General features: G+C 46.6%; 1 protein-coding gene across 1 annotated transcript in view; it reads right to left on the bottom strand.

Moving 5' to 3' along the window:
- The window catches only part of BRIP1 (BRCA1 interacting DNA helicase 1), a gene marked incomplete at its 5' end in the record, with an annotated part of 552,808 nt that overhangs the window by 483,889 nt on the left and 56,855 nt on the right, over positions 1–12,064 (bottom strand). The window contains one exon of the mRNA XM_082245708.1: positions 1,374–1,507. Within this exon, the coding sequence (XP_082101834.1) occupies positions 1,374–1,507 (134 nt within the window). The remainder of the gene's footprint in view (positions 1–1,373; positions 1,508–12,064) is intronic.

Below are 12,064 nucleotides of genomic sequence, written 5' to 3'. Positions count from 1 at the left end.
GCAGACTTCAGCTGACTGCAGAAGTGATGTCATGTAATGGTTAACTTTCCCTGTGTTTTTAATTTTCTGAGCATGCCCAGTCTTGCAAATCTGCGGTCTGTCGGCCGAATTCTGTACTGACAGGCGAACAATCGTCCGTTCTGGTGTCCGCAGACAAAAATTTTCATGTTTGCACGAAAGACTTTTGTCCGCGGATTGTGCGCAGACAGCTGTCGGAGGCACCATACTAACACGCGTACAATCGGCAGATCTTTCGTCCGCCGACGTTTGTATGCCGACAATCGGTACGTGTGTACGGGCCTTTAGTCATGACTAAGGGCCTTGTAGGCTGAAACGCATCAACTGGTTTTATCTGCGTTTGTACACTGTGGATTTTCAATAAACATGAAGATTTTTAAGAGCAACAACTGGCTGTGTGGATCATCCTAATGGATCATTCTTCCCAATGACAAGTGTAAGGAGTCATTTTTAAGCAGGAGTTTCCTTAGACTGGAAAGTTATTTCAAGGGTTCCTCTGTGTGGAAAAGGTTGAGAGAGGCTGGCCTAAAGTATTAAAACTATAAGTCGTAACTAATATCAGAAACCACAAAGTATACACTGAAAAGGGTGTTTATCTGAAAAACCCCATGATCCAAGGGGACCCCTTGGCAGTCATTAGGGAAACTCAGACTGAACAGAGGGGAAGGCAAGTAGCCAGAGTTTACCTTCCAAAATTTGAAATGTTAGAGAAACACAAAAGAGGGAGAGGCATACATTTGCCAACTTTGTTCTCCTGTCCTTATAACATTTTATTTTCCTATTTGATCAAATGGCTGCAACACTTTCTAAGTCACCAATCCAGAATACATATGCAGATTCAAAGTTCCAGGTCATTGAAAAAATATTGATGTGATAGCCAGGCACCTAGCATTGCACTGGTTTCCTTTAATAACAGAAAAATGCTCCTTGAAGCAGGGCTATAAAATCAGCCAGGTTTGCTTTAAGTAAAATGCCTGCTGCGGAATAATATTAAATTGAGCAAAGAACTAGGAATAGGCTTTCCGATATACTTACACTGAATGAAATTCCAATTAAAAATGTGTCGTTCCATTGCAACTGTCATTTTTCATTTTGATTGACAATTAGCAGAATAGCTGTTAAGGGAGTAACCACTAACTCCTAGACCACTGCATTTCCACATTCATTGTCAGATAACAAGTCATTATTCTACCTGACATGTCTTTGTGTGCGGCAATAATGAAGCCATTTGTAATTGGTAACAGTAACATAACTTGATATAGAGGGTGTGTAATGACCTTACCAACTCACAGGGGGGATAAGAGAACTAAATAAATACTTATCTGTAGAGCAATCCAAAACTAGGATTTCATTACCTGCTGTTCAAGAGGTGATTGCCGGATGCGTTTTCTATCCATTTGAAAATCATTATCATCCTGATCTGAAGTAAAAGAAGCTTGCTTTTTTGCAGACAGCTTTGAAGCTAGACTTGTATTACTTCTTCTAGTATCTAAAGGGGAGGAGGGGGAGAATAAAGTGGAGTCAAATAAAATATGCAAATAAAAGACGTGTACAGTAGTCATATGACAAATAGGTACAAATATAATTTCTCAAAATCTGGAGCATGTTAGCAAACCAAACAAAACAAATGTTTTTGAACAATTTAAGGTAAATATTAAAAGTAGTATGGCTAAAGCTTTTCCTTCTCTTGTGGGTCACAAAAAAGGCGCTTATTTGTGCTCTCTTGTGGCCCAGAATACGATTAGTCCAGGGTGATCAGAATCAGCTGGTCCAGGCTCTGGAAGGATCCCGACAATGTCGGGATCCACTCAGATGCCTGACCAGCAGCTGGCTCAGCATCTCAGCCCACCAGAGAGAGCCTGAGCCAGCCACTCCCATAGCCTTCTAAGCCCCATGCTCCAGGAGCAGAGCAGGTGACTGCATGGACCGCAAAATGAGCAAACATGTGAACACTCAGCTTAGAGCCGATGGGGGACAGCTGCAGCAGGGAGGTAAGTTTTTTTTTTTTTTCCACACTTTTCCTTTAGCTCTAACCAAATGGACTTTTGTATGATAAAGCAATGTGGAATAAGCAACAGTCTTTTTATTTGAAAAAAAATACATTTTTTGCAGTGTGTTCATCCTTTGTAGCACCTTAGTGCTATTTATCTCCTACAGTAGTGGTTGCATGGGTTTCTGGATGGTGGACCATATCTGCACAATGCATAATAAAACAGGAACATGTCATCTCCCTCAAGAGCCCATATGACAGGGTGACAAAGCAAAGGTACAACTGGGAAATAGGGACAGGGATTTTGTATTAAAGTATATCTTTAATAGAGATAGGAGTTTTGTATTGAATTATATCTTTTATAGAGATAGGAGCTTTGTATTGAAGTATATATTTTTTTTCATTATTTTGACCCAAAAATCCTGCCAGTGACACATTTTATGCCTTTAGGCTAGGTTGACAGCGCTAACTCACTGCACTGTTTCTATGATTTAGCAGCATTGTCACGCTGGAACTGAAAGTGTTTTAAGACTACAGAACACCTCCCCCTCTCACAACTTCAATAACATAGTGGGATGTGTTTTGTAGTTCAAAAAGGTCAACTTGGCAAAGCTGATAACTGCTTCAGATGCAAGACCATAGAATTCACAGAAAGTTACAAGCTCACTGGATTTCTGCAGGTTTTTATGGTTTCAAAAAGAAATAAAACACTTTTAAGGGTATATATTTATTAGACTAAAAGGGAACGGATCAGAGAAATTCATTGTTAGGGTTTGCATATGTAGCATGCTCCTAGGTAGATGATAGGAAAAAATAGAATTTTTGTAAGAACTTACCGTAAAATTATTTTCTCTTACGTACTCCGACAGTCGCCGCCCGATGGTATTAGCCTTCACTAATGGGTAATGGCGCACTCTGCAGGAGCAGGCTAGGCAGATAATTCATTATCAGGTTAATACAAAAAAACTTTTGTACCTCAGCACGCCACTAGGGGGCCATCCCTCAGCCATTACCAGAACCCAATCTGATATTACCTCAGTTTGTAGCAAGCAGTACCGGAAGGCAACAACCCCCAGATCCAAAAAAACAGAGGGACGGGGGCGGCAACTGTCAGAGAACTCAGAGAAAATAATTTTACAGTAAGTTCTTACAAAAATTATATTTTCTCTTACGTCCTCTGACAGTCCCTACCCGATGGTATTAGCCTTCACTAATGGGATGTCCCAAAGCAGTGCAGGTATGAGGGGTGGGAAAGCTACGTAACCAATTTAGAAGGTAACTTAAAATAGCCGGGCCAGTAACAACCTGAGCCCACAGGATAAAACTGGAACAAACCCAGAAAAGAACACCCCATAAGGAGGGACAGTAAAAATAAAGTCCCCTTAAACAACTGCCGCACTCAAACTCGTGGAGCCAAAGGAAGCATCCGAAAATGCCAAAACAGCAAGTTTTGAAAAACTTTAGAAAAAGTGCACGGACGACCAGGTCGCCACCTTGCACACCTGAGCCACAGACGCCTGATGGCGAAAAGCCCAAGAGGCACTAAAGGCTTGAGTAGAATGGGCCTTTACTGTGAAGGGGGAACCTGACCCGTGATGGGAAAGGCCTGAACAATCGTCTGTCTGATCCACACAGAAATGGTCGCCGCGAAGGCGGCCGATCCCTTCCGAGGTCCCTCAGGAAGAAAAAATAGAAAATCACACTGCCGAATCGACTCTGTGGCGGACAGGTAGACCTTGACCGCTGGACCACATCCAGAGAATAAAAGGCAAGCTCCTTAGGATGTTTGGATCGTGCACACAACATTTTCTTCATTGAGGTGGAATGAAAAAAAACACAGTGGAAGGAAAAGACTGAGTCGGTCGCAGAACTACCTTATCTCTATTATTATTATTTCAGGTACTTATATAGCGCTGTCAATTTACGCAGCGCTTTACATATACATTACACATTCGCATCAGTCCCTGCCCTCAAGGAGCGTACAATCTAAGGTCCCTAACTCCCATTCATACATACATAGTAGGGCCAATTTTATACAGGATCCAATTAACCTACCAGCATGTCTTTGGAGTGTGGGAGGAAACCGGAGTACCCCGAGGCACAGGGAGAACATGCAAACTCCAGGCAGGTAGTGTCATGGTTGGGATTCGAACCAGTGACCCTCTTGCTGCTAGGTGAAAGTGCTAACCATTACACCACTGTGCCGCCCTCTATGAAGTACCAGATAAGGAGAACGGCAGGACAAGGCCGCCAATGCAGACACTCTGCGAGCCGACGTGATAGCCACCAGAAAAGTAACTTTCTGTGACAACACAGACAGAGAAATCTCTCTGATGTTCTCGAAGGGAGGTTTGTTGTAACACTGACAAAACCAATTTACGTCCCAGGGAAGCAAGAGAGCTCTCCTCGGGGGAGCCAAATGCAGCACCTCTTGAATGAAGGTGCGGACCCAAAAAAGTGACGCCAAAGGTCGTTTAAAAAAAGGACGGCCAAGGCGGACAACTGACCCTTGACCGTAGTTAGCACCAGATGCTGATCTACGCCCTTCTGCAGTAAGGCCAAGACCTTCGCCAACGAGAAGGAACGAGGGTGAAAACCATGCACATCGCACCAAGCAATATACGCTTTCCAAATGCGGTGAGAAAACTTCCTAGAAGTGGCTTTGCAAACCTTTTAACAAGGTAAGGATGACCGCCTGAGGAAGACTGCTTATCCCTCAGGACCTGGCCTTCAACAGCCATGCCAATAAAGCCAGAGACTGTAAAACAGAATAGAAGATCGGTACTCGAGACAGATCGTCTAGCAGCGGAAGCCGCCAGCAAGGTTCGACGACCATCTGAACGACGTCCACGTACCAGGACCGGCAAGGCCCGGCCGGGGCCACCAGAATGACTGACATCCGTTCCGACGCCAACCTGCGGAGGAACCTAGACAACAGTGGAATCGGAGGAAAGGCATACAGTAGCCAACAGCGGTGCCAAGGCACCACCAACACGTCCGCGGCGTCTGCCAGAGGATCGCGAGTCCTGGCCAGGAACCTTACCACCTCTTTGTGGAGATGGGATGCAAACAAATCCACGCCCGGGGTCCCCCACCAGGCGCACAGGAGGTGAACCACCTCCGGATGTAGGGACCATTCTCCTAGGTCCAAAGTCTGGCGACTCAGATAGTCCGCCTGCCAGCGTTCCACACCCGGAATGAGAACGGCTGAGAATGCAGGTACATGCGATTCGGCCCAGGACAGAACCTCAGCCGCTTTCTTGGCCGCCGGGCACTCCTTGTGCCCCCTCGGTGAATTATATAACCCACAGCCATGGGATTGTTCGCCTGTACCGTCACCGGACACCCCTGAAGCTGAGATGACCACCGGGACAGACAAATCTTTGAACGTTCGGAGCTCCAAGACGTTGATTGCTAGCAAAGTCTCCCCCGCCGACCACGTCCCCTGGGCGCAAAGCGTGCCCAGAACTCCTCCCCAGCCCAACAGGCTGGCATCCGTGGTGACAATCGTCCCTAATAGAGGTCGGAAGGACTGACCCTGTGTCAAGGACTGCGGCCGGAGTCACCACAGGAGATCCGACCACACCGGATGACTCAAGGAAATACTAATTTCCAAGGACTGAGGTGTCCTGTCCCACCTGTCGAGGATCTCTGCTTGCAGAGACCTGGTGTGAAATAGAGCAAACGGAACTGCTTCGAAGGCCGAGACCATCAGGCCCAGAACCCGCATGCAGGTCCGCAAAGAGGAGAGATCGTCTTTCCTGAGAGCTCTGATCTCCTCCCGCAGAGTCCCGAGTGTGTCCTCCGGAAGGAAGACCCGAGGTTGAGCAGAATCCAGGACCATCCCTAGGTACTGGAGACGAGTAGAGAGAGTCAGTGCTGACTTCTGAAAAATGACATTCCACCCAAACTCCTGAAGTGTCTGAAACGTCACGGGCAGATCCTTCACCAAGGTCACACATGAGTTTGACCTTAACAAGAGGTTGTCCAGGTAGCCGAGGACTGCAATGCCCCGTAAACGTAGTAAAGCTAGAACCAGAGCCAACACCTTGGTGAAAACCCTGGGAGCCGAAGCGAGACCGAAAGGCAACGCCACAAACTGGTAATGCTCCCCAGCCACCGCGAAGCGGAGATATCTCTGATGACCCTCGAAAATAGGGATATGGAGATACGCATCCTGCAAGTCGATGGATGCCAGGAAGCCCCCAGGCCTCAACGAGGCCATCACCGACCGGATGGATTCCATCCTGAACTTCCCAAACAAAGTGGTTCAGGGACTACAAGACCAGAATCAGACGCATCATGCCCTCTTTCCTGGGCACCGTGAACAGGTTGGAGTAAAAACCGTGAAACCTTTCCCGGAAAGGAACGGGTACAATGACTCCTTGGGCAAGCAAATCGTGCACAGCCCCCATGAGATCTCTGAGACAATCAGGGGACAGCTGGAGAATGGACGGGAAGAACCTGTCTGCGGGGCGAGATCGAAACTTGAACTTGTACCTAGAGCTGCACGATTAATCGTATGAAAATCGCGATCTCGATTCACCCCTCCTGACGATCTAACCCTGAGATATGCTCGATTCTTTGCATAGCTGCATAGCAGAGAGAACAGCTGTGGAAAAAAAAAAAAAAAAGCCTCCAGGCAAACGCTATCAGCAAAGTCTCCCAGTAACTATAAACAAAAACGATTACATTGTATCTTTTTCTTCCCTCTGCCAGGGAGAAAGGAAGTTTAACCTCTTAAAGACTGGATCTTTTTCTGACATTTGTTGCTTGCAAGTTAAAATCATTTTTTTTTGCTAGAAAAGTACCCCCAAACATTTTATATATTTTTTTAGCAGAGACCCTACAGAATAAAATGGCGATTGTTGTAATATTTTATGTCACACTGTATTTGCGCAGCAGTCTTTCAAACGCAATTAATAGACTTTAATGAATAAAAAAAAAACGTAACAGTAAAGTTATCCCAATTTTTTTTTGTTACACAGAGAATCGTGAGAGAATCGTGATCTTTATTCCAAGCTAAAAAATCGTGATTCTCATTTTGGCCAGAATCGTGCAGCTCTACTTGTACCCTGAACTAATCATTTTGTGAACCCACCTGTCCTGAATGCTGGACAACCAGGGTTCCTGAAGGAAAAGCAGACGTCCCCCAACCCCAACAACGGGAAGGGCTTCCCTTCAGGGAGAGGTGGATTGGGCCGCCGAACCAGACTGACCGGCTTTCCCGACCACGGCTTCTAGTGGCTACGGGAAGTCGGAAGGGATTACCCTTCTCCTGCGTCCAAAAGGCACAAAAGCAATTATGTTGAGCCCCTTATTCGACTCATCTAGAGTTACCCCAAAAAGACGACCCCCCCCTTCATAGGAGACCTCAGACACCGTCTTTATGGACGCGTGGTCAACCGACCAGCGCTTTAACCAGGTAATGCGGTGGATCGCAATCCCCGCCGCCGACAACCGGGCGACCAACGGAGCCACGTCCAAGGCCGCATCGTACAGGAACATCGCAGTGTGGATGAGCTGATCCTGCTGCGAAGCCCCTTGCACCATGTCGTGAGCGCCTGAGAGGCCATCACTGAGGCAAAACACAGGTTTCAACAGGGAACCTGCCACCAGATAAACGTGGCGAGCAAGCGCTTCCACGCGCCTATCAGACGGATCCCGGAATACCGGGAAATCCTCTACTGGCAGCAAGGTGGACTTATTCAGCCTAGACACAGTGTGATCCCCTGCTTGGGGATACCGCCCAACGTTCGTCTACCGCCTCCAAAGAACGGATAGCGGATGGAAAAACGCTTGGGCACCACCAACATGTGCTAAATGAGCCGCCATAGGCCATTCACAATCTCGTGAAAGTCCTCCGGGCAGGAAAAAAGCCTGACCCGACTGCTGGGGTCTGCGGAACCCGAACAAAACTGACCGCTTACGTGACTGAGCTGGCTCATCGTTAAGACGTTCAGTCCGAAGCCCCCACCAGGTCTGCGGGGATTTAATATCCTGGAAGTCCATTTTTGCCTTAAAATGAAAAAGGGACGCTGGCCCTATAAATCAGCGGTTCCCGAGGACCCCCCTCCGCAATCTGCACTAACAGAAAGAGCCCCCTGTGAAAACACACTAGCCACAAGTAAAAAACGTTTTGGTTGAAAAATGACAGAAGGATTAACAAAAATCCCCAGCCTGTCAGCACATTTTTACACAGGAGAAAAACTGTGAAGAAGGAGGAAGTGACCTCACATCACTGGAGGCCAGCCCTCGAGCCCAGAGAAAAGGTGTCTATTGAAAGTCAATGACAAAAGTCACAGGGAAAATGGCCGCTTGCCTTACTAGGCATGTTGCCCACATTCAAGATGGTGCCCGACCGGGAGCCTGTGCTGAATCCCCACATGGTTGCTGTATTACACAGAGCATAGATTCTGCACACCAAAAAAAATATGCGGCCGCCCCAAACGGCAGCAAAATAAGTGCATAAACACATTCTGGCAAACATCAGGACCCCAGGGAGACATCTGTAGCACCCCATACAGCGCCCCCCAGCGGGAGCAGGGAGGGAGGGAGAAACCCACAACCCAGCCAGAAGGGGGAATCCTACAGGGACCACCAGCCCTGCTATCCCCTAAGAGTGGGCCCACAACCCCCCAAACATCCCTAGGGACAAGGGGGGATCAGTACTCACCAGTCCAGAAGCAGGCACCACTCAGATACGGGAGACCTCCCACCCTAAGTGGGGGTGCCATCAGCCATGGAGGGATGCTGGCAACACGTAGTGGATCCGGGTTGAGACATCCTCAGCGAAGCGCAGCTCCGCAGGCTCATCCCCATATGGAGGGGCACTGTCGTTGCGAGGCCTGGGCGTACCAGTAACCTGCGACGCTCGATGGCAGGCTGGGATTCCAGAAGGATCTATGATACCCAGTCCAGCGCCCAGCTCTGCAGTCACTTGTAGTCCTCCAGGTAAGGAATCCCTGACTAACTAGTGATAGTGAGAGAAAATAAAAATCTATTGTGTAAAGAAAAAACACAAATTCAGAAAAAAAACATAAAGAAAACCGAGACTCTAGGTCTCAGCAGGGAAGACCTAACTCTACTTCTGACGCTAGGCAGCTTCAAACTGAGGTAATATCAGATTGGGTTCTGGTAATGGCTGAAGGATGGCCCACCAGTGGCGTGCTGAGGTACAAACGTTTTTTTGTATTAACCGGATAATGAATTATCTGCCTAGCCTGCTCCTGCAGAGTGCGCCATTACCCATTAGTTAGGCTAATACCATCGGGCGGCGACTGTCAGAGGACGTAAGAGAAAGAATAGTTTGCTCTGCCTGCTTCACAGGGGAGCCTGATCAGTAGTTAAGTCTGTTGCATGTGTCCATGTGTGATACATCTGGTCTGAGAGAGTGTCCCCACTGTATCCAATAGAAGAGACTGTTGGACAGTGTTAGAAACCCAGCCAGTGACACACAGGTTTTTATGACTGTCCCAGCGGGTAGGCACAACAGTGGTGCATCCTGGGATATGTTATAAAAGCCAGGGGCACATGTGACAGGGGTCTTTGGGCGGGAAGCCAGGTCCAGGAAGGAGGGCGACGGCTGTCTCTCCTCCTGACAAGGGAGTTGGAGGCAGAGCGACCCAGGGAAAAACAGTGTCCGTGAGTACCGGGAAGCTTGCCAGGGGTCTGCCCAGGAAGGGGACCACTCCAGTAGGGTGTCAGTGGACAGAAGGTCAGTGAACACAGTCAGTGAGAAAGGGGGTGCCAAGTTAGACAAAGAAGAGGAACCTAAACGAGAGTACATATTCTTTATCTTCACTTCAGTGGAAAGGTGAAGAAGCAGCCTTGCCGCATTCTACAGTCAGTTGTCCTCAGGAATTGTGCATAGTTCAAATTGGAGTATCCCACTCATCCCTTCTCCCATCCAAGTTCCAATAAAAACACAAAAAAAATTGTCTGAGCCACAAACTTTTAATGCAATGTATCTGCTGTCACTTGCTAATTGTAACCCAGGGGAACCCAAGAAGTGTAATTCTCAGCAGCTCCCTAGGGGGCAGTGCTACACATACATAAGCAGTTTTTTCAGATAACTTACCTAGTTTTAAATCTGCTCTAAAAATAACCCAGGCCAATATATTAGCAGGTACGCTTTGACAATGTAAATTTCTAACTTCTTTTCATTAAAATTTAGTTGATAACCGATACTACCAAAGACATAATCTATCATTCTATGGAGGGAAGCTGGGCAATAAATTTATTGAATTATTTTTTTTTTTAAATTAGCTGCTTTTTCATTGCAGTTGAAAAAACAGCAATTGTTCTACTAACCTTCAAAAAAAAAAAAAGAAGATGTCCTACATTCCACAAATGAATAGGATTCAAAATTATATTCTTTACGGTGTGAATACAAAGCCTCAGCCCAAGTATAAAGGCCAATTCCTCACAAGACACTTTATTTCTGCATAGTTGCCAGCCAGATGATTTCTTAGATCTATCAGTATTGGAAAAACTCGGTCCTACCCAATGGTCTCTTCAAAAGATGGCATCACTTCTTCTGCATCAAAATAGATTCTACATGAAGTACACCTGTCATGGGAGAGAAATGCTAATTGCCTAGCTGTCACAGGGCTTTCCACTGACTCTCTTGATCAGCATACATTCCAAATCAGTGACTCACGAAGTATTAATGATGGTAAATCAGTTGAACAGTTTTTTAAAGCCCAACTATACTCTCATTTTAAGTTTGCTAAACACATTCCAGTTGCATGAAAACAAAAGGTTGGTTTATTTCTAAAAAAAAAGCCCCAGCCTGAATAGAAAAGCATGGACCCTGGCAGCATGTTGCAGAGTAAAACCCTTGCTCTCCGTGGGGAAGTAGTGGACTCTCTGCAGAGGTCCAACAAGCAATCAGCAGAACTTATATTTCCTGCTACTTGCAAAGCTCTAGCGCAGACCACAGCTTTCACACAAAGAGCAAGGGTCCTGTCCTGCAGCTGATGGCAGAGAACTGTTTTTCTACAGACTGTGGCTGCTTTAGAAAGAAAATTAACGGATACTGGTCATCTTTTGTTTTGAAGCAGCTTAAAGCGGAACTCCACCCAAAAGGGGAAGTTCCGATCCACTTTAAGGACTCGTCCCCCTCTCCTCTTTCACAATTTGCACTTTTGAGAAGCTGGGGGGGGGAGGAGGTACCCGATTTTGACAGGTACCTGCTTGCCACCTCCGTTCCGAGTGCTGCGGCGCTCTGCAAATAAAGTTCTCTTTGCTCCCTCCCCTGCAGTCTTCTGGGACACTGACAGGTCCCAGAAGACTGCATCCACCATTCACAATGCGCAATGTCACAGCTTGTGGCCTCACAGCAAGGTGTCCATAGTGAAGATGCCGATGCTGGCGCCACCGAGGGAGGACAGAGGATGAAGATGGCTGGGCTGAGTGCATCGCTGGACCGTGGAACAGGTGAGTGGCTGTTTTTTAAAGTCAGCAGCTACACTTTTTGACAGGTGGCTGGAACTCCGCTTTAAATGCATTTAGTCAAATTTAAATAAAGAATTTGTTTGGGCTTTTAAGAGGTGTTTGGCTACTGCAATCCCTGTATTTATACTATGATAGGTCTTCTACAATGGGAAATGGTTATGTGAAAAGTACATTAACCACTTCAGCCCCAGAAGGTTTACCCCACTTCATGATCAGGCCATTATTTGCGGTACAGCACTGCGTCACTTTGACTGACAAGTGCGTGGTTATGATAGCAACCTGTTTCAGTTACCACCAGTGAGAATTTTGGCAGTGGAACTCAAACTGCTCGCTGTGAGGTAAAACCTATCTTATGTACTTGTGTACACATGTAGTATTTTAAAGCGGAAGTAAACACATCAATTTAACAGTTTCAAAAAACAGTTACATTTCCGGAACGTGTGCTCTCACCCAAACTGTCAAACCATCCAATGGTTGGTGTCATAACTGATGAGGCCAAGATGGCAACTTCCTTGGCTAAAGACGATAGCAGGGTTTACTTTCACTTTAAATAACAAACCCTTTTAACCCTTTAAACTAAACTAAGGGGTTTTCTAT

The sequence above is a fragment of the Pelophylax lessonae genome (genome assembly GCF_965119305.1).
Source record: "Pelophylax lessonae genome assembly, chromosome: 2".
Taxonomy (NCBI): domain Eukaryota; kingdom Metazoa; phylum Chordata; class Amphibia; order Anura; family Ranidae; genus Pelophylax; species Pelophylax lessonae.
This window is presented reverse-complemented; position numbering and strand designations above follow the sequence as displayed.